At 48.6% G+C, this 23,078-nt stretch overlaps 1 protein-coding gene across 2 annotated transcripts; it reads right to left on the bottom strand.

The window, feature by feature from the left end:
• Nucleotides 1–1,914: 1,914 nt before the first annotated feature.
• Nucleotides 1,915–23,017, bottom strand: RAB13 (RAB13, member RAS oncogene family). Of its 2 annotated transcripts, none has more exons than XM_083716141.1 (9): nucleotides 22,675–23,017; nucleotides 14,850–15,015; nucleotides 11,059–11,119; nucleotides 9,425–9,485; nucleotides 8,602–8,679; nucleotides 7,341–7,430; nucleotides 6,426–6,491; nucleotides 5,265–5,315; nucleotides 1,915–3,957 (listed from the first exon to the last, which is right to left on the bottom strand). In XM_083716141.1, the coding sequence occupies exons 2-9, from the start codon at nucleotides 14,971–14,973 to the stop codon at nucleotides 3,886–3,888; spliced, it is 603 nt and encodes a 200-aa protein (XP_083572267.1). In that variant the 5' UTR covers nucleotides 14,974–15,015; nucleotides 22,675–23,017; the 3' UTR covers nucleotides 1,915–3,885. The 2 variants fall into 2 exon arrangements, with proteins under 2 accessions (XP_083572267.1, XP_083572266.1); XM_083716140.1 differs by lacking the exon at nucleotides 22,675–23,017 and adding an exon at nucleotides 15,135–15,295.
• Between the last annotated feature and the right edge of the window lie 61 nt (nucleotides 23,018–23,078).

The raw sequence follows: 23,078 nt of genomic DNA on the forward strand, positions 1-23,078 counted from the left end.
GCAGCAGAAAACAACCTTTCTCCCTCCTCTATGTGACATCCTTTTATATATGGCGATTGGGCATTGGGAACGGCAAGCTTGGGAATGAACATACAGTGGTACCTTGGGTTACAGATGCTTCAGGTTACAGACGCTTCAGGTTACAGACTCCGCTAACCCAGAAATAGTACCTCGGGTTAAGAACTTTGCTTCAGGATGAGAACAGAAATCGTGTTCCAGCGGCGTGTCAGCAGCAGCAGGCCCCATTAGGTAAAGTGGTGCTTCAGGTTAAGAACAGTTTCAGTTTAAGAACGGACCTCCGGAACGAATTAAGTACTTAACCCGAGGTACCACTGTACAAGCATTCTCTGCTTGGTGAAATGCTCTCTATAAGTTGTCTCATGCAGAAGCTGCCTGGATATTAAAATCTGCAGCACAAGGCCTCCTGTAGCATCAGGTCAGGCTGGGAAAGGACATCCTGCTGTTGTTAACTTTGCTGTCTGGTCTTTGACCATAATAAAGATTGATTGATTGTCCTAGCCCCTGTCTGAAGCATCAAAGAGATGCTACTAGTCAGTGTAGATGATTCAGAGCAAGATGGACCAATGGCCCGATTCAGTAGGGGGCAATTGCTATGCCCCTCTTTAAATCAGCCCTTTATTCACTCAGAACCATGTGGACTACAATCATACTACAGTGGTACCTCGGGTTACATACGCTTCAGGTTATAGACTCCGCTAACCCAGAAATAGTACCTCAGGTTAAGAACTTTGCTTCAGGATGAGAACAGAAATCGCATGGCAGCAGCGGGAGGCCCCATTAGCTAAAGTGGTGCTTCAGGTTAAGAACGGACCTCCAGAACGAATTAAGTACTTAACCCGAGGTACCACTGTATTATATTTGAGGGCAGGGCTGGAGCTGAGTGGTAGGTTATCTGCTTTGCATGCAGAAAGTCCCGGGTTCGATTCCCAATGGCATCTCCAGGTAGAGCTGGGAAGATCCCCTTCCTGAAACCCCGGAGAGCTGCTGCCGGTCAGTGTAGACAGTACTGAGCTAGGCGAACCAGTGGTCTGACTCAGTAATGCCACCATTCCTTTTGTGGAATGTATGTGGGGCATGCAAGAAATGTTGCAGTATGTGGCCTGCTCCTTTCGGGGTGCCAGCCAGCCAGCTGCAGCCTTCCCAAGGTACTCCATTCCCTCCTTCCTTGTTTTCGCCTGGCTCCTAAAGACATGCAATGACAGTGCCAGGCAGGCCTCTCCAGGGACAGTGTTTCGCTCACGGGAGCCACTGCAGAAAAGGGAAGATGGGAGCTGGACTCCAACCACATCTAGAAGGCCACAGGCTCCCCATCCCTGTCTTAAAGGTAAAGGGACCCCTGACCATTAGGTCCAGTCATGGCCGACTCTGGGGTTGCGGCGCTCATCTCGCTTTATTGGCCGAGGGAGCCGGCGTACAGCTTCTGGGTCATGTGGCCAGCAGGACTAAGCCGCTTCTGGGAAAACCAGAGCAGCGCACAGAAACGCCGTTTACCTTCCTGCCGGAGCAGTACTTATTTATCTACTTGCACTTTGACGTGCTTTTGAACTGCTAGGTTGGCAGGAGCAGGGACCGAGCAACGGGAGCTCACCCCGTCGCGGGGATTTGAACCGCCGACCTTCCAATCGGCAAGTCCTAGGCTCTGTGGTTTAACCCACAGCGCCACCCGCGTCCCTGTCTTACACCTGCGCAAATGCATTAATGCACCATCCCCATTTGGCTGAGGACAGGTATGAGGAACCTGTGGACCTCCTGGTGTTGCCAAACCACAACTCACACCATCCCTCCAAAGCTCAGTGGGTGAGAGCATGTCTATGACCCCCTGATCACTGGCCATGTTTGCTGGGGCAGATGGGAGTTGGAGCCCAAGAACATCTGTCAGGGACATGGAGAATTAAAAACATGGAGAATTAAAAATGGAATACCTGTGGGAAAGGCCTAGGAAAAGTCATTGCAACAGGATAGAGAATGGGCATCATTCCCAAACCATACATTTAAAGTGCATTCAACACACGGCTTTCCCCCCAAGAATTCCAGGAGCTGTAGTTTGTTAAAAGGTGCTGGGAATTGTAGTTCTGTGGCGGTGAACTATAATTCCCACAATTTTTGTTATTTTTTTGTAGAAGTCATGTGCATTCCATGTGCGCTGCAAGAGCTTTGAATATATAGCGTGGCTATGACTAAAGATGCATTTTTGTTTTATTATTTCCTCCTTTCATAAAAAATTATACACTTGCTTGATCGTAAAATAAACCTCAAAGAGGTTCACAAAGATTACCGTTTTTTTAAAAAAAGCTAAAAACAACTACAGTACAGTGTTTGAAACAATCTTAAAAAAATTAAAACCGGCAATAAACTAAAAAGATTGAAACACGCACCAGTGTTCTACATATCTGGGTACGATGCTCTAAATCAGCCTTTCTCAACCTGTGGGTCCCCAGATGTTGGGACTACAACTCCCATCACCCCTAGCTAGTAAGGCCAGAGCTCAGGGATGATGGGAGTTGTAGTCCAACAACATCTGGGGACCCACAGGTTGAGAACCGCCGCGAGTCTAAACAAAAAATGTTTTTAGCTGGCGCCCAAAACAGCACAGTGCCTGAAAAGAGGCAGGGAAATCCAAAATGTAAGTGCTGCAAGATTTGAAGTCTTCCAAGTGCTGATCATGCGGTACATGGCACCTCTCTTAAGGGGCACGGCAAGAGCTCTCGCCCCCCCCCCCACAAGAACACCCACTTTTTAATCTCTCGGGTTCTGTATGCCATGTGACGGAAGGCACTCCCCCCCCCACCAGGCATGCTGACTCACAAAGCCTGCCACATTTAGTACAGAAGACGTTCAGAAATCACGGCAAACATTTTAATACTGTTCAAAGGGTTCCCGAACAAAATTAATAACTAAGAGGCACACGTGGAATGTTGTGTGGGTCTTTTCTGGAGGGGGAGTTTCTGGGGGCACATTTCCAGGCTGCTGCGTAATGTGGGGGGCCCTGTGGGGGCAGAGGGTAAGGCAAGCCCTCTTCCTCATGGGATGTTGGGCTGGGGCGATAAGAGCCCTTCTTCCGAGCAAGAAGTCGCATTACAGGGTGAACACATTATCCCGGAAATAGGCTGGTTATGGGGAAAGTGTGGGCAACTCAAAAAAGTCCAGGGGTTGGACATAAATGACCCTTTGAGTCCCTTCTGTGGTTCACAGCAGCCCCAATGCATTCTGACTCCACTGCAGCCAAGCCCCCAAGCCCACCCCCAAAATGTAATTCCCTCTATTATCTTGGTAGCGGTTCCCCCATAGGATTGCCAGGTTGGGAGCATCCCAGACCCTAATATTTCAGGGTCCAAACCCGAGACCTAGGGACGGGCCCTGGGGGTTCTTCCTCTGCACTTCCACCACTGAGCCCTGGAAACGGAGGTTAATTGGGAGCAATATGCAATTATCTGCAGCTGGCTCCTGCCAAGCTGAAACTTGGAAGCTGCACATGTAGTTTTCTGAATTAAAAAATAGCTATTATTTTTTTAAAAAGGCACTATCGCCCATCTAAGGCTTTCTCTGCTGCCTGGAAGGGGCCCAGGCAACCCTGGAGAATTGGGGTCACCCCCGGAGGAGTTCTGGCAACCGTAGACCCACATCCCTCGGGCAAGATCCCTTCCAAATGGTCAATATTCTCTACGGCCAAGGAAGGTGAGGACACTAAAGGGGGAAGAGAGGGAGGTCTCGGCCTGCGAGCCCCACCTGCCGTCAGTCCCCACTCCCGGGGTCCCGCCCGGAAGGGTTTCTGAGCTTCGTGGAAGAAAGCGGAGGCGTTTGGAGCGTAAATGGCGAAAGGGGTACGTCCTGCGACAAGGCAGAGGAGCGACGGGGCAGTTGTTGCTACACCACCAAACACTTGCTGCTGCTTTTCTGTGATGCTTTCAGCTCCAAAGGGCCCTTGACGTGCTGAGCCTGGAGGAGAGGAGAGACGGACAATAGGGTAAGAAGTACTATTACACAGAGCACATCGTTGAACTGTGGAACTCGCTGCCACTGGAAGCGGGGACAGCCACCAGCTTGGATGGCAATGGACAAATCCACAGGAGGAGGAGGAGGAGGAAAAAGCTATCAACAGCTGCTAGCCACAATGGCTGCACTCTGCCCTCCATGGTTTTTGGGAAGGAGGCGCGAGGCTCTGAGAGGATCATACTGTCCTGTTTGCTCCTTCTCAAAGCCTAGTTAGCATTTTCCCAGATTTTGGAAGAAGGTAGGTGGGCTCTAGGACCCCCCAGACCCTCCTTCCTCCTTCCCAAAGTCTGGTGCCTCTCTTAGCTGGCTTTGGGAAGATTGCACAAGGTGGGGTGTCAAATTTTGGCATCTATTGTATGGTTACCAGATTTTTTTCCAATGAATCCAGGGACCCTTTTTTTGGGGGGGGGGAAGCTGAGTAGCAACAGGGAGTCAGTAGTGGGGGTGGTGAGGCAAAAGACCCTGGGCCCAAGCACACATGCATATCGTATAAAGGTGCAAAGCCCTTCTTTCGCACACTGTGAAACATAAAATGCAAAGAGTTTTTAAAAAACTGGGCAGTGGCACGCCACCTGCCCGTGACTCCCAAGCTTTCCACGATCTCCTTCCCCCTTTGTTTTGACAGATTGGGGGAGGCTTGGGAGTCGTGGGCGGGCAGCCGCTGCCCAGGAGGGGTGCAAGGCGTAGGGTTTCTCTGCCAGGCAAGGTGCAAACCTTTCGCACCTTGTGAGACAAAAATGCTGGAGATCTGTACCACCAGACGTTCCCGGTTCCCCTTCGGCAGTGGCAGCAGCAGTCAGCAGCCTGGAGTCAACCTGGTAGCGCAGTTGGCTCTGGCTGGCTTCAGGAGCTGCTCGCTGCCGTGGCGCCCGCCATTTTTCCTCGCCAGAAGTTTCGGCAAGGAAAAATGGCGGGTGCCACGGCAGAGGGTAGCGAACAGCTCCTGGAGCCAGCCAGAGCCAACTGTGCTACCAGGCTGGCTCTGGGCTGCTGAGGCTGCCGCTGCCACATTTCCCGGGGACAGGTTTGCAAATCTGGGGACTGTCCCAGGGACATATGGTAACCCTAATCTATTACCCAAGTCCACCACTGGCTCTGATAGGCCCCAGCCACCCAGTGACTTCAGATTTCTCATCCACTCTCCCCCTCCTTCCTCAGGCTAGTTTCCAAACTCTGAACCATCACACCCCTGCTCAGGGAAGTCCCCCCCCCCAAAAAAAACCCCAGCCTCTTTCTCACAGACTCCTCACCGATTTTTTGCTTGATTTCAGAAGTATGTCCCGGGCCAACGTGCTGAAAGCCTGGAGGGGGGAAACTGAGATGAGTCTCCATTCGTTTATTATTTTAACATGCAAAAAAAAATAAAAATTGGCCTTCACAACACCCCTGTGAGGTAGGCCTTCCTTTGCTCCCATTTAAAAAGCCCGTCACTCTTTGGGAGGAGGGCAGCCCTCCATTGACTATAACATCCTTCTGGACCGTCTAGAGGGGCTGGGAGCTGGGGGCACTGCTATACAGTGGTTCCGCTCCTTCCTCCTGGGCCGTGTTCAGAAAATGGTGTTGGGGGGGATGAGTGTTCAGACCCCTGGGATCTCACTTGTGGGGTGCCTCAGGGTTGCATCCTCTCCCCCATGCTTTTCAACATCTACATGCAGCCGCTGGGAGAGATCTTCAGGGGGTTTGGGCTGGGTGTTCATCAGTATGCGGATGATACGCAGCTCTACCTCTCTTTTAAATCAGAACCAGTGAAGGCGGTGAAGGTCCTGTGTGAGTGTCTGGAGGCGGTTGGAGGATGGATGGCGGCTAACATATTGAGGTTGAATCCTGACAAGACAGAAGTACTGATTTTGGGGGGCGGGGCAGGCCAGTATGGAGGACTCCCTGGTCCTGAATGGGGCAACTGTGCCCCTGAAAAACCAGGTGGCTTATGAATGTAGCACATATCGATGTTTGTGTTGTGTTTCTGGGAGTGTGGGGTGGCCCCCTAAGCAGCTCTCCAATTGTTGGTGGACTCCCATCAGCCAGCGCAGTCAATGGTCAAAGATTATGGGAGCTGTGATCTGCTAGAAACAGCTGTAGGGATCTAGGCTCCTTCCCTTCTGCCCTGGGTCCAATCACATCCCAACCAATCAGGGATCACGCACCAAATGCACTTATGGAGATAACAAAGCAGGGATGCAGAAAACGTGTTGTCAAGACTACAGCTCCCATCATCCCCAGCCAGCATGGCCCAATGGTCAGGAATGATGGGAGCTGGAGTCCAACCACACCTAGAGGACCTCAGGGTCCCCATCTCCTGCTACCGACTCTATAGACACCACACACACTTCTTTTATGCAGAAGCTGCAGTGATGTAGCCCTGAAACGCAGCAGCAAAATGCCGAAATAAATGAGAGTTTCCCGCCACTCACCTCCTCTACGTTCAAGCTGGATTTCGCACTCGTCTCAAAAAACCTGATCCCGTGCTCCTTGGATAGCTGTTGGGAAAGAAGTGGGATGCTTGGAATGGCGGGGAACCTGTTCTAACGCCAACTCTTTGGCAACGCTTGCTGCACCCACCCCACAACCCATCACAGTCTTCTCCTGACCCCATAGAAGAGGGGTGGGCAGGCATCAGACTTGCTTGGTTGACTGACAGCAAGGAAAGGGTACACACAAACCTTCCCCCGTCACACACAGTTTGTTACAAAACCTGAACAGCTGCTCAAGTGCAAGAGCAGGAAGGAATCAGAGGAACTGATGGAAAGATTATCTTGGGTGAATGAATGTGACTTTTAATATTCCCTCCTGGATGATCACATCATAACTTGGGCTTCCTGATACTTCTTTACATATGACCCTCTTAATGGTTACATTGGTTATTGCTTCATCTTTGAAAAACCTACACCCACCCAGATAGATAGATAGATAGATAGATAGATAGATAGATAGACACACACACACACAGCAGCGTGATGACAGCCTTAATTTTTTATGTATATAGGTGTGGGTGTGGACATATACACCTATATACATAAAAAATTAAGGCTGTCATCACGCTGCAGTTTATGTGACCACCAAGAGGTGGCAGCACCAACGCAGGATGGCAGGCAGCCCAGGCAAACTGTTTAAGTGCTTCATCGAGCAAATCACTCTGTGAAGAGCTCCGCAACCTCACCATTAAATCCAAGTGCAGGAAGGTTTAACTGAGGGGGTGAGGCACTCCAGAAAACCACTCAGTTCAGCACTCAAACCTTCAAGTACCCGTCCCAATGCGCCATTTCCTCCCTGCCACACCACGTCCTCTCTGCCCCGCCTGAATTTGTTGCTCTGGCTACATCAGATACCTTCTCTGCTCGGTCCCAGGGCACTTTGCGTTTGCCTTCCATGTCGCACTTGTTCCCCAGCAGGAGGCGCTCTACGCCGGCCGAAGCGTTCTGCAGAAGAAAGGGAGGCAGAGAGATCCAGACATCAACCAGGCAGGTTTCAGGTTTTCCCACCCTGATCCTCCACCCGTACCATCAGAAAAACCTGGCGGGATCAGACCAGTGGCCCATCTAGTCCAGAATCCTGTTCTCCCAGTGGTCAACGGGGATGCCCCATTGGGAAGTCCACCAGCAGGATCCGGGCGCAAGACCTGCTCTCTGTTAGGATTATGATGTTCCGTTCCACCTTAAAACAGATGTGTGGATTGTTCTATGCCACATGTCTTGTTTACTTCCAGCACAGCCTGCTGGGAACTTCCGTTGTGTATAGCTTTCACTTATGCTTTTGCTTGGACACGAAGAGGAGCAGACATGTTTTTCCTTTGTCCTGATGCTTAATAAAATGCTTCTAAATATGCTTACATAGGGACGCGGGTGGCGCTGTGGGTTAAACTACAGAGCCTAGGGCTTGCTGATCAGAAGGTTGGCGGTTCGAATCCCGTTCTTTGGTCCCAGCTCCTGCCAACCTAGCAGTTCGAAAGCACGTCAAAGTGCAAGTGGATAAATAGGTACCGCTCCGGCGGGAAAGTAAACAGCATTTCCATGCACTGCTCGGTTCACCAGAAGCAGCTTAGTCAAGCTGTACGCCGTCTCCCTCGGCCAATAAAGCGCGATGAGCACCGCAGCCCCAGCGTCGGTCACGACTGGACCTACTGGTCAGGGGTCCCTTTACCTTTACCTATGCCTCTGTCCACCCTTCCGTTGCAAAGAGTTCTTATCTCTGCTGGCTTGCGTGCTCAGTCTCTAAGGCTTCTGAGGCTTGAGCCGCAGTTTTGATGCTGTTCTGAGAACCGGAGTTTGCCCGGCTGCCGGCTAGTGGGCTGGAGCCAGCTGGGGGCTTACCAATTGCCCCCGTCTCCCAGGACACATCCCAACACTCTCCCCCTCCTTGCAATTCCCAGCAACCTCACTGCCTGCAGCCATGGAGGGAGAACAGTCATCATGCCCACAGTGCCATTGCCCTCCTGCCTTCCCCCCCGTCTACTGCAAGGCGATGTCGGATCCGTACCGGGGAAGAAGGGCAGTGGGCAAGAGGGCGGACGAGAAAACAGGGTGGGCACATGCCAGCCACAGACCCTCTCCATCCCACACCCACCCCACTCTTTTCCTCATGCTCACTCACTTCCTTAATGCTCTTCATCCAATTTTGGATGTTCTCAAAGGATTTCTCATCCGTGATGTCGTACACAAGGATAATCCCCTGGGAAGGAACCGGGTGTTAATACTGGCTTGCATTTTAACAGAACGAACGGCAACGCAGCAAGCAAACGCATTTAAAAATCTACCCATCTGACATCAAGGTCAAGTTGCAGAAACCTGCTAGCATTTGATTGACGTTGGAGTGAGACTGAGTTGAGAAATAAGACTAAGAGCACATATTAATATAGGAATGTATTAGATAATATGTAAAGAAATATACAATAATAAGGGTACATTCATTTGTAAAAAAGGAATATACAATGGAAAAGACAGGAAGTCTAGTGTGTTGGTATGTATATGATTTTGGGGGGGTTCGTTTTTGTTTTTTCTCTTTGTTCTTTTTTTTTGTTTCATTTTCTTTCTAGGTATATAAAATTTGTATATAATTTTTGTATACATGTTGGAAATTATAGTAAGGCCTGTATTGTAAAATGACAACGTTTACCGATGTAATATACGAATGTTAACAAATAAATAAAAGGCAAATTCAAAAAATAAAGAAACCTGCTGTTTGTATATTTATCCCAGAATTCCAATTAAAACACACACTCTCTCTCTCTTACTGGCTGTAAGCTTCTCCCCAATGGCAAAATCCTTCCTTGGTGGCCTTGTTGCATCTTGGCCCTTTTGACCATATGTCAGCCCGCCCCCCCAGGCTACAAAGATCCCACTTCTGACACCAATCGCATAATGACATTCCAGCCTGGCCAAGAAGCTAGGGGATGCTGGGTATTGGAATTCCATACCATGGCTCCCCGGTAATACGCTGTGGTGATGGTCTTGAACCGTTCCTGGCCGGCCGTGTCCCTACAAGAGAAAGAAGTCCAAAATCGCAAGAGGCGGGGACTGTTATCTGAAACCTCCTCCCATCGGCACCCGTTCCGAAGCCTTGTACGCATGAAGGAAGAGCCTTGCTGCTGAATCAAACCCAAAGGCTCCTCGAGTCCAGCGTTGTCCATCGCAGCAACATATCTGATGCCTCTGGGAAGCACAGGAGCAGATCTTCCCTACTGTTTATCCCCTCCCCCCCAGAGCAATTCATATTCAGAGGTAGACTGCCTCTGAACCAGGAGGTTCCATTTAACTCGTCTAGCTGATAGCCCTTTAAAGACTTCTCCTCCTCCACGAATTTGTCTTGATCCCTTTTCAAATTAAGTAATACATGTGGGATGCAGGTGGCACTGTGGGTTAAACCACAGAGCCTAGGACTTGTCGATCAGAAGGTCGGTGGTTCGAATCCCCGCGACGGGGTGAGCTCCCATTGCTCGGTCCCTGCTCCTGCCAACCTAGCAGTTTGAAAGCACGTCAAAGTGCAAGTAGATAAAGAGGTACCACTCCGGCGGGAAGGTAAACGGCGTTTCCGTGCACTGCTCTGGTTCGCCAGAAGCGGCTTAGTCATGCTGGCCACATGACCCGGAAGCTGTACGCCGGCTCCCTCGGCCAGTAAAGCGAGATGAGCGCCGCAACCCCAGAGTCGGGTCACGACTGGACCAAATGGTCAGGGGTCCCTTTACCTTTAAGTAATACATATAAATCTTTATCTAAAGAGGAAGCCCCCTAACATTAGCAAACCTTGGTTTATAAACTTAATCCGTTCCGGAAGTCCGTTCTTAAACCAAAGCATTCTTAAACCAAGGCGTGCTTTCCCATAGCAGCGGGGGAACCCAATTTACAAATGGAACTCACTCAACCGGAAGCGAAACATGTTCTGCTTCCAAGGCAAAGTTCACAAACCAAAACACCTACTTCCGGGTTTGCAGTGTTCTTAATCCAAGTTGTTCATAAACTAAGCTGTTCCTAAACCAAGGTACCACTGTACTTTCTACTTTTCCAACACCACACATTGCATTATAAAGCTCTATCCCAGGGGTCAGCAAACTTTTTCAGCAGGGGGCCGGTCCACTGTCCTTCAGACCTTGTGGGGGGCCAGACTATATTGGGGGGGGGATGCACGAATTCCTATGCCCCACAAATAACCCAGAGATGCATTTTAAATAAAAGGACATGTTCTACTCATGTAAAAACATGCTGATTCCCGGACTGTCTGCGGGCCAGATTTAGACGGTGATTGGGCCGGATCCTGCCCCCGGGCCTTACTTTGCCTGCCCATGCTCTATCCTGTCCTCATTTTAGCCCTTTTCTTCTTCCTTTCTCAACCCAGAGGGTGCTTTTCCAGACCTCCTTTCTTCAAATGCCTGTGCCTGAAACTCGACTTTCCCCCCCGAAGCCCAAACTCCCGACTAAAAATAAACCAAAAGCACAGAGTTCCCTGCCTCTGCTCATTTGGAGACTCCTGCCTGTCTCCTGCTCTGCTGTCAAAATGTAGATTTGCAAGCGCCTTGGGGGCAGAGATTCATGAAAGGTTTGCTCAAGCACGTACCAAACCTGCAGCTTGATCCTCTTCCCTTCTATGTCCACTGTCCGGATTTTGAAGTCGATCCCTAGATAGGGGGAAGATGGAGTCAAGCTACTCACACACACATATATAGGCTCACATTCTAACAGAATCATAGAATTGTAAGGGACCCCGAGGGTCATCTAGTCCAACCCCCTGTAATGTCGGAATCTCAGCTAAAGCATCCATGACAGGTGGCCATCCATCTCTTAGGAACACAGGACACAGCCCAGCCCTACCTGGAGAGACCTCTCCTTGAAACCTTGCAGAGCTGCTGCCAGTCAGTGTGGACAGTGCTGTACTAGATAGTATAAACACTGACAACTGGGAAACACTGGGCTGCGAGCGCTCCAGTTGGAGAACAGCCTTTACCAAAGGTGTCATGGGCTTTGAAGACACTTGAACTCAGGACGGAAGGGAGAAACGTGCTAAGAGGAAGGCACGCTTGGCAAATCCACCCCATGATCAACTCCCGCCCGGGAACCAATGTCCCCACCGTGGAAGGACGTGTGGATCCAGAATTGGCCTCCACCAGACATAGACAAACTCGGCCCTCCAGATGTTTTGAGACTACAATTTCCATCACCCATGACCACTGGTCCTGTTAGCTAGGGATGATGGGAGTTGTAGTCCCAAAACATCTGGCGGGCCGAGTTTGCCTATGCCTGGCCTCCACAGCCCCTTACACACTCATTGTTAAAACCGTGTTTACGGAAGACAATCTTACTCGGCTACGAGGGATCGCAGAAGAAGGAGAAGGAGAAGAAGAAGGAGGAGGAGAAGGAGGAGGAGGAGAAGGAGAAGGAGAAGGAGAAGGAGAAGGAGAAGGAGAAGTCTAAAGGCTACTTCCCAAGTTCCAGATTATTCAGTTCCATGAGGACTGGAATCTTAAAACTATTTTTAAGAGAAGCCCATACCTCGGCAATCGAGCGCCCTGTCGCATGGATTCTGCCAAAGATCTGCACACCCAAGGAACGCCCATCTCATAATAAGCACCCCAAGAACTGGAGTTCCCACCTCAAGCAGCTACGATCCCCAGCACCCTCCACAAACTACAGTTCCCAAGATACTTTGAAGGAAGTCATGTGCTTTCAAGTGGTGGGTGGGTGGTGGAAGGACCCTGGATGAGAAGCAGGGAGGTGAAGATCTCCCAGGGTGGGAGACAGGCAGAGGAAAGAGAAGCTCCCGGGTGACGGCTGGGAAGGTCTGCCATTTTTCTGTGGTGGCCAAGATTATGCCTGACGTTTGGACAGAGAGAAAGGTTTCGTATCTGCGCCCTTGGGTGGGCTGTGGTTTTAGATACAATGCTGCTCATTTTCTCCCTCTGTATGTTTTATGCTGTTGTTGTTATGCAGAATAATAATAATAATAATAATAATAATAATAATAATAATAATAATAATAATAATTTTGTTTTAAAAACCCCATCTGATTGGGTTGCCCCAGCCACTCTGAGTGGCTTTCAGCATATATAAAAACAAAGTGAAACATTAAACCTTAAAAAGCTTCCCTAAACACGGCTGCCTTCAGATGTCTTCTAAAACTCAGGTAGTTGTTTGACATCTGGTGGGAGGGTGTTCCACAGGGCGGGTGCCACCACTGAGAAGGCCCTCTGCCTGGTTGCCTGTAGCTTTGCTTCTCGCAGTGAGGGAACCGCCAGAAGGCCCTCGGAGCTGGACCTCAGTGTCCGGGCTGAATGTTGGGTGTGGAGACGCTCCTTCAGGTATACTTGTACTTCTAATACGTACTTTATTATGTGTTTCTTCTACAAGACTAGTTCAAACTGTTACTATTAGTACATGAGGCCCTTAACCGCTTTATCTTCTTAGTTTATCAGCAAGATCACCTTGCCCCATGCATGCCCCATTAACCGATTCAATCAACGGAACTGGCACCGTTACAGGTACCTGTAATAATACCTCTTCTGCATTTGTCAGAACTCAAAATCTTTTAGCATGGAAGCACATGCACTTTGGAACTCCCTGCCCATTGGTATCAGGCCTTCGCCACACGCTTTTCAGCACCTGCCAAAAACTTCTTTGTTTAGGCAAGCCCATCCAAACACATCAAACCATTTTTAAAATCTAGTTTTAAGCTTTCAATTATTTCTTGGAATGTTTTAAAACAGTTGCTCTTAACTTTTTCACCGATGATTTTGTAGTTTTATTCTGTAAACCGGCTTTGAGTTTCGTTTGGGTTGTAACATCAGATGACGTACAAATTTTATGGAATAAATAAAATATAACTGTGTTTATATATTGCTGTTTTGATTTTTAACCTGCCTCGATATGATGTTTAATTCTTTCTGTAAACCTCTTGGCATTTTGTTTAGGGATTTTTTATAATTAGATGGCGTATAAATTTTATGGAATAAATAAAATATACCGTATTTTTTGCTCTATAAGACTCACTTTTACCCTCGTAAAAAGTAAGGGGAAATGTGTGTGCGTCTTATGGAGCGAATGCAGGCTGCGCGGCTATCCCAGAAGCCAGAACAGCAAGAGGGATCGCTGCTTTCACTGTGCAGTGATCCCTCTTGCTGTTCAGGCTTCTGGGATTCATAATATTTTTTTTCTTGTTTTCCTCCTCCAAAAACGAGGTGTGTCTTATGGTCTGGTGCGTCTTATAGAGCAAAAAATACGGTGCCATAACTGTGTTTGATTTTTAACCTCAATACAATGTAATGCATTCTGCGTTGCAAACCGACCAGCTGTCTTTTGACGAAGGGCGGCCTATAAATTTCAGAAATAATAACAAATGTGCATTGAATGCACTTTAAATGCACAGTGCAACTCTGCCGCTAGCAGGGGGGGGGAGATGCCCATTCCTCCTGGCAGTGTAATGCAGGGGTCAGCAAACTTTTTCAGCAGGGGGCCGGTCCACTGTCCTTCAGACCTTGTGGGGGGCTAGACTTTATTTTGAAAAAAGAACGAATTCCTATGCCCTACAAATCACTCTGAGATGCATTTTAAATAAAATGAGACATTCTTCTCATGTAAAAACACCAGGCAGGCCCCACAAATTACCCTAAGATGCATTTTAAATAAAAGGGCATATTCTACTCATGTAAAAACACGCTGATTCCTGGACCGTCCGCGGGCCGGATTGAGAAGGCGATTGGGCCGAATCCGGCCCCCGGGCCTTAGTTTGCCTACCCATGGGTCAGGGTGTCAAACTCTGATCTGGGAGAGACCAGGGTTCCACTCTAACGTTACCAGACGCCCCCGTTTCCTGGGGACAGTCCCCGGATTTACAAATAAGTCCCTATCTATTTAGTAGGAAATTGAAAAGTGTCCCTGGATTCATTTGGGGGGGGGGGGGAAATCTGGTAACCTTATTCCAATCCCCACTCAGCCCAAATCTCACTTGGCCTCTCCGCCTAACCTACATTCTTCAGTGTATCTGAAGAAGTGTGCATGCACTCGAAAGCTCATACCTAGAACTAACTTAGTTGGTCTTTAAGGTGCTACTGGAAGGAATTTTTTTATTTTGTTTTGACTATGGCAGACCAACACGGCTACCTATCTGTAACTACATCTCAGGGTTGTTGTGGGGTTTAAATGTGGAGGGAGAGAATCGTGCCTTTGCGTCAAAAGGTGGGATATCGATGCGTTTGATGGATAAACAAACAAATGTCTTGGGGGATTCGGACTGGGAGAAGGAGGATGCGAAGCCTTGCAAGGGGGTGACAGAACCCCTCCCTTTCCCCAGATCTCCCCAGAACCGCCCACCCCATTCCCCTGGAACCCCCCTCACCGCCCCCCAACCCCTCTCACCGATGGTACTGATATAGGTCCCGCTGAAGTTGTCTTCTGCAAAGCGGATGATCAGACACGTCTTCCCCACTCCACTGTCTCCGATCAGGAGCAGCTTGAAGAGGTGATCGTAAGATTTGGCCATGGCCCCTGGAGAGTTGCAAACTTGGGTTTTCCCCCCTCTTTCCTGGGAAGAAAGAAAAGAAAGAAATAGAAGAGAAAGAAAGAAAATCAGAAAAGTTTAAAGGGGGGGAAGGGATGAGAAGTTGCGAGGTGGAACCCAAACTCCTCCTCTCGCCCAGCAACCTTTTTTTTCCTCCTCTTCCTCCTTCTTCCCAGCCAGCGGGAGGCTCAGACCACTCCCCCATTCCTCCTCGCTGGAAGGCCAGGGAGAAAAGTCGCTTGCCCCCCCCCCTCCCGCGGGCAGGGAGGGGTTAAGCCAGCAGGGCTGAAAAGTCTGAGCTGACTCAGCCCCGGGAGGAGCGGATTTCTTCAATGGGCTCTTCTTCCCCCGCCCCCGCGCGCCGCGGGCAGCATGAATGAACTTGGCTGGCGCTGCTGCTCATTCATGCCCCCAAAGGGAGACCTGACGCCTGGGGGAGTGCGGTGCAGTGGTTAGAGTTCCGGGACCGGGGAGAGGGCAGGGTTTGTAATGTCCTGCTCAGGCCACCATGAAGCTTGTGTCCTTGAGCCAGTTGCCCGTCTCTCCTACCTGACAGGGTTGTTGTAAGGGGGATGGGAGAGAGAGCCAGGCACCCCACCTTTTTTCAACACTAAAACGTGGGATAGAAACGCGATACAGAACTAAGTAAGAGCCATTCGCAAGGCGCTTGACCTCTGAGAGTGTTCTTGAGCATGTGCAAAGTACCAAAGGGCCTTCTCGGTAGTGGCACCCGCCTTGTGGATCGCCCTTCCAGTGGCGTAGCCTGGGGGGTGCAGGGCGGGCCGGCCGCACCGGGCGCAACACCTGGGGGTTAGGGTTAGGGGGCGCAAATCCACGGGTTAGGGGTGCAAATTACTTGCCTTGCCCCGGGTGCTGACAACCCACGCTACGCCACTGCGCCCTTCCACCAGATGTCAAAGAGAACAACAACTACCAGATTTTTAGAAGACATCTGAAGGCAGCCCTGTTTAGGGAAGCTTTTAATGTTTAATAGGTTATTGTATTTTAGTGTTCTGCTGGAAGCCGCCCAGAGTGGCTGGGGAAACCCAGCCAGATGGGTGGGGTATAAATAATAAATTATTATTATTATTATTATACAGTGGTACCTCGTGTTAAGTATTGAATTCGTTCTTAACCTGAAACTGTTCTTAACCTGAAGCACCACTTTAGCTAATGGGGCCTCCTGCTGCCGCCTCGCCGCTGGAGCCCGATTTCTGTTCTCATCCTGAAGCAAAGTTCTTAACCCAAGGAACTCTTTCTGGGTTAGCAGAGTCTGTAACCTGAAGCATATGTAACCCGAGGTACCACTGTATATTATTACTTTCCTGAATTGCTGCATAGCGACCTTCACACCTCATGCACATGCGCCCATGTTAAGCTGGCATACGTCCCATACTTTAAAGTACTGTACATGCTTACACTCCAAGGAATCCTAGGAACTGCAGTTTGCTTCTCACAGAACTACAGTTCCCAGCACCCTTAACAAACTACAGTTCCCAAAGAGGTTCACAACATTAACCTACTATATAAAAAAACAACCAAAAGTTTCCATCTTTTATTATCTGTAATGGACAGAGAGTTGCTGGAGAAACAGGCAGAGGTTCAACACGTGAAACGCTCCCCTCCATTTCTTCTTTACGCCAGGAAAAGCCTCCACTTTGTTTCTTGTTTTCTAGCGGAGGAAAGGCGCAGGATTTTGGTCTGCTAAGCACACCAGGAAGAGAGGATGTGATCCTGCATCTCAATTTGAGGAAACAATGGCCTGTCTGTATCCGTTACTCCCATCCACTGACTTCAATCGCACCTTGTCGCGTTAACAGCAGGGGATTCCGGCAAACGGTCAACTGGCTTAGATATTTTTAGACTGTATAAAACTCCTGGGGTTGATCAGGGAGTTGCAGAAGAAATCAGAATAATGAAGAATAAGAAAACTTTTAGTTGCCATATTTTAAAAAAAGTGAAAATCCAGACACAAAAGTCGCTGAACAATTTTTGAAGGGAAATCACCAAAAACGACACGGCCGGCACTGACTGCAGTATTCTGGCTACATCCAGTAAATATCGGACGGACTTCAACTGGTAGGTTGGGAGCCCTCAGTGGGTGAGAGCCTGATCCAAGGAGAGTGGAAATAGAAGCACTACCACCGTGAAAATACATGGTAAAAAGTTAATAAATGGTTCACCAAATGCATATTTGGATCCTGACTTGTAAGACATGCTTGGATCACAGAATGAGAGAACGTGGAATGTCAGAAACAGGAATTGATTATACATATGGTGAAGGTCTGTAGAATCGATTTAGTGTTTTATTTTGTTGCACTGCAAGGCATAGCACTGAGGAGAAGGAGGAGGAAGAAGAATGAATGTATACCCCACCCATCTGGCTGGGTTTCCCCAGCCACTCTGGGCAGCTCCCATCATCATCATCATCATGTGATAAGACATCAAACATTAAAAAGTTCCCTAAACAAGGCTGCCTTCAGATGTCTTCTAAAAGTCAAATGGTTGTTTATTTCCTTGACATCTGGTGGGCACCACTACCAACAAGGCCCTCTGCCTGGTTCCCTGTAACCTCACTTCTCGCAGGAAGGGAACCGCCAGAAGGCCCTAGGACCTGGACCTCAGGTCCAGGCTGGACGATAGGGGTGGAGATGCTCCTTCAGGTATACTGGGCCGAGACTGTTTAGGGCTTTCAAGGTCACCACCTACACTGTTAGATGTGATTTTTGTGTTTTCCTTTTTAATTTTTTTTATTAAGACTGTAAACTCCTTGAGGGCAGGGATCTATTTTTTACCCGTATGATTCTTTAGGGTGCCATTAACAATGCTGATTGTGCTGTATCACAATACTATTCTAGATGCCAGCTGAAAACATTATTGTTTCAGCAACCCTCTCCAGAAACACATCATTTAGTTATTTGTTTTAAATGTGTTTAATTCTTTTAAATTGATTTTAGTGATGCTTTTAATTTTTGTTTTTAATTGGTCTGTGTATTTCATGTTTTATATAGAATTTAACCTGTTTACTGCTCAGGGATTATTGTAAGGAAATATTATACATTTCCTAAATAAAAAGAACCCTATAATGTACTGATAGCGGTTCAGTTCTCTGAGAAACTGCACCAGTGATGCAGAATTCATCTGTAGAAATGGTTTCACTGATTTTTATAGTCTGTGGGAATGGTTTTACAGTTATTGCTTTTGGAAATTGTAATCTCTTTTTTTGTACTTTATCATATTTTACATTGTCATACACAACTTGGATGGCTTCAGGCTTTGAAGCGGTTTATAAATGTGTAAAATAAAAAAGAAATAAATAGGAAGAGAGGAATTCCAAGGTTTGCAATAGTGTGTGTGTTTGGGGTTGGGTGAAATCCATTAGGATGGCTGTTTAGAAAACAACAACAAGATAGACACCTTGTTGTTGTTTAGTCGTTTAGTCGTGTCTGACTCTTCGTGACCCCCTGAACCAAAGCACGCCAGGCACTTCTGTCTTCCACTGCCTCCCGCAGTTTGGTCAAACTCATGTTGGTAGCTTCGAGAACACTGTCCAACCATCTCGTCCTCTGTCGTCCCCTTCTCCTGGTGCCCTCCATCTTTCCCAACATCAGGGTCTTTTCCAGGGAGTCTTCTCTTCTCATGAGGTGGCCAAAGTATTGGACCCTCAGCTTCAGGATCTGCCCTTCCAGTGAGCACTCAGGGCTGATTTCCTTCAGAATGGAGAGGTTTGATCTTCTTGCAGTCCATGGGACTCTCCTCCAGCACCACTATTATAGCACAATGAGGACTGAATAGGCCAGCGATGCAGAAAATTCTGATTGTTCAGGTGAGGGAATGGCAATCTGGGATGGGATGCAGTCAGACTGGAATGGAATATCCTGGAAAAGAGCATGGGTGGATGGCAGCCAGAGCAGCAGCTTTCCATGCTGCAATATTTTGTTGCAGATTCTGCTTTCTTGATGGTGATGATGATGATTACTAGTCAGATGAGATACATGCAGGGAAGAAGGGGATAGATCTAGGCTAGAGGAAGAGTCCTAGCTCAATGGGTAGAGCTTAATCTGCCTTGCAAGGAGGTCTCAGCTTCAATCCTCAATGGCATCTTCAGGTAGGGCTGGGAGAGAGACCTCTGTGCAGTGGCATAGCGTGGGTTGTCAGCACCCGGGGCAAGGCAAGTAATTTGTGCCCCCTAACCCGAGTGAGCCAGGTAGGGGCAGAGAGCTGCGAGTGCGAGCAGCCCCCCCCCGAGATGTTGCGCCCGGCACCCCCCACGCTACGCCACTGCCTCTGCGCAGACCCCTGGACTGCTGCTGCTAGTCAGTGCGAGCAATGCTGAGCCAAGATAGACCAAGGATTCCAGCCCAATATATGGCAGCTTCTTATGTTCCTGGGGTGGAAGTACCTATTTTAACTAAACAGAACCCTCAGTATTGTCTACACCGACTGGCAGCAGTTTCCCAAGGCTTTGGAGGGAGGTCTCTTTCCCAGCCCAACTGGAAATGCTGGCAGGAACTGAACCTGTAGCTTTCTTGCATGCAAATCAAATGCTCTCCCACAAGGTGGGAGCCTCTACTGCTGGGTGGTCTGCTCTGTTAATAAGCAATGTTTGTCTTGCAATGGATTGGAGTTCTCAGCTGATTTAAAAGCAAGACTTATAGGCAGTGGCAATTATTAGCTTCCTCAGGATTTAAAAAAAATAATAATAATAATGTTGGAATACTATATAGTGGTACCTCGGGTTATATACGCTTCAGGTTACATATGCTTCAGGTTACAGACTCCGCTAACCCAGAAATAGTGCCTCAGGTTAAGAACTTTGCTTCAGGATGAGAACAGAAATCATGCTCCAGCGGCGAGGCAGCAGCAGGAGGCCCCATTAGCTAAAGTGGTGCTTCAGGTTAAGAACAGTTTCAGGTTAAGAACAGACCTTCAGAACGAGTTAAGTACTTAACCCGAGGTACCACTGTACTCCCTTCATGTGGGAGTAAATCCAGTTGTGCTCACGGGATTTAATTTTGTGTAATGGCGCTGTGGGTAAAAGCCTCAGTGCCTAGGACTTGCCGATCAAAAGGTCGGCGGTTCGAATCCCCGCGGCGGGGTGCGCTCCCGTCGTTCGGTCCCAGCGCCTGCCAACCTAGCAGTTCGAAAGCACCCCCGGGTGCAAGTAGATAAATAGGGACTGCTTACTAGCAGGAAGGTAAACGGCGTTTCCGTGTGCTGCGTTGGCTCGCCAGATGCAGCTTTGTCACGCTGGCCACGTGACCCGGAAGTGTCTCCGGACAGCGCTGGCCCCTGGCCTCTTAAGTGAGATGGGCGCACAACCCCAGAGTCTGTCAAGACTGGCCCGTACGGGCAGGGGTACCTTTACCTTTACTTTAAGTATCTATGGGATTGCTTGATCCATCATTCCTCATTCTCATCTTGGCTAACGAGCCACGGCAGAAATATAGCCAATGAATAAAACGGAAATAAAGAAGTAAATCTTGCACCCAAAAACCACTTGGCAGCAGGCGAAGGCCACAGCTTTCACTGGTGGTTCTAAGGCTTGCAATTTGCGGTGGGACACAGATTTAAGGCAGGCGCCCATTTTGTAATGGGCTATGTAACATCAGAGAGAGTTATGGCGCTGGCATCATCATCATCACCCTTGCCATGACATCATCTGCCTCCATAGCCCAGAGTGCCTATGGAAGAGCTTGTTCACACCAGGATGATGTCATACCAGGATGATGTCACTCCATTCCCCACATGGGGTTTTTCATTCATTCATTTATCTATCAAGTTATTTTGATCCCTGCCTTTTAGGGATCACAAGGCAGTTTACAAAACAGGAACCAGGCTTAAAACATGACAATTTAAAAAACAAAAACAAAACCCTAACGGAGTCCTATCAAAATTAGACAAGTTGACAATAAGTTCAATGAAATGCTTGGTGGTGGTGGTTTGAAAACCACAAGAAACAGGAGGGCAGCTCCAGAGAGGATGGGCCATCACTAAAAAAAATATTCTGTCCCTGGTACTCACCAGCTTTTGAGGTGGATATGGGAACCCAGGCATGTTCCTAGACGTGCATGTGGTCCTTCAAATAGCTGGGACCCAAACCATTTTGGTTTGACTTGTGAATACCCACATTTGAATGGGAGCCCAGAAATCAGGAGATAACCTGAGTCAGTGAAGCAAGAGGCGAAATATGTAGGTCGGGTTTTGGCAGCAGTCTCCAAGGGAGCCCCCTGTAGAAAGCATTACAGTAGTGCAACCCAGACATGACCAACATGTGTGCAATTTGAGGAGAGGCCTCTTTTTTCTAGACAAAGGCTGGAGCTGGTGAAGCAGCCTAAGGTGACTGATGCCCTTTGTGGCCACCTCAACATCTCCATGTATAGCGGTGGGTTCAGGAAGACCAACAGCGATGTCTGAATGCTTCATCGGAGTGAAACTTCAGCCCAAAGCAGCATAATTTACTGTTTTATTACAAATACTACAGCTGCTACTGCTGCTACTACTAGTCAAATCTTACTTCAAGGAACTCAGAGCAGTCTCTGTGGCTCTCTTCCCATTTTATACTTCTAACAACCCTGTAAGGTAGATCAGGCTGACAAGGGCCTAATAGTAATATTTTTATTATTTATACCCAGCCCATCTGGCTACTCTGGGCAGCTCCCAACAGAGGACTAAAAACAGAATAAAGCTTCAAACATTAAAAACGTCCCTAAACAGGGCTGCCTTCAGATGTCTTCTAAACGTCAGATAGTTGTTTATCTCCTTGACATCTGATGTGAGGGCGTTCCACAGGACGGGCGCCACCACCAAGAAGGCCCTCTGCTTGGTTCCCTGTAACTTCACTTCTCGCAGGGAGGGAACTGCCAAAAGGCCCTCGGAGCTGGATCTCAGTGTCAAGGCTGAAAGATTGGGGTGGAGACGCTCCTTCAGGTATCCTGGGGATTTGAACCCTGGGTTCCCTTGTCCTAGTCCAAGAGCCAGTGGTGGGGCTGCCATGTCAGACTAGGATCTGGGAGACCCGGGTTCAAATGCTGACTCAGCTGGGTGACCTTGGGCCAGTCACTGCCCCTTAGCCAAACCGACCTCACAGAGTTGTTGTGGGGAGGAGATGAGGAGAGAACCATGCATGTCACTTTGAGCTCCTTAGAGAAAAACAAATAACAAATAAACTCCTTAACCACTCCACAGATGGGGCTGGCAGGATGCAATGTCTAATGTGGAGAGCCACTCTGGTGTATTTGAAGGTGCGGGGTGAGTTTAGACCTGGGTTCAAATCCCCACCCAGCCATGAAGCTCACTGGGTGAATTTGAGCCAGCCTAGTTTACCTCATAGGGACGCGGGTGGCACTTTGGGTTAAACCACAGAGCCTAGGACTTGCCGATCAGAAGGTCGGCGGTTCGAATCCCCGCAACAGAGTGAGCTCCCGTTGCTTGGTCCCTGCTCCTGCCAACCTAGCAGTTCGAAAGCACGTCAAAGTGCAAGTAGATAAATAGGTACCGCTCCAGCGGGAAGGTAAACGGCGTTTCTGTGCGCTGCTATGGTTCGCTTAGTGCTGCTGGCCACGTGACCCAGAAGCTGTACGCCGGCTCCCTCGGCCAATAAAGCGAGATGAGCGCCGCAACCCCAGAGTCGGACACGACTGGACCTAATGGTCAGGGGTCCCTTTACCTGTTTTAGCTTACCTCACAGGGTTGTTGTGAAGCTAAAACGAGGCATGTCTACACTACCCTGGGCAACTTGGGAGGAAAAGCGAGGCATGATTAAATGCAGTTGTGAATGGTTTTAAGCTGTAAGTTGTAAGTTGCTTAAAACTTATTCAAAGTTGTTTTTCAAATATTTTCAATGTGTGTTTTCATGTTGTGACCCGCCCTGAGGCCTGAAGGTGAACGGCAGGTCCTTATTATTATTATTAATAATAATAGAGGAATATAAAGGTATTTTATATGCCGGGAATAGAGAAAAATACCTTTATATTCCTCTATTACTTGGCTCATTTATCTTGTTTTCATGAAACCCTCTCAAAATGGCAGCCTGGCAACACGGCTGCCCTTCTCAAGAAGGCCGCCTCGCCAGTCCCTCCCTTCGT

Source organism: Podarcis gaigeae (genome assembly GCF_964106915.1).
Source record: "Podarcis gaigeae genome assembly, chromosome: 16".
NCBI classification, from domain to species: domain Eukaryota; kingdom Metazoa; phylum Chordata; class Lepidosauria; order Squamata; family Lacertidae; genus Podarcis; species Podarcis gaigeae.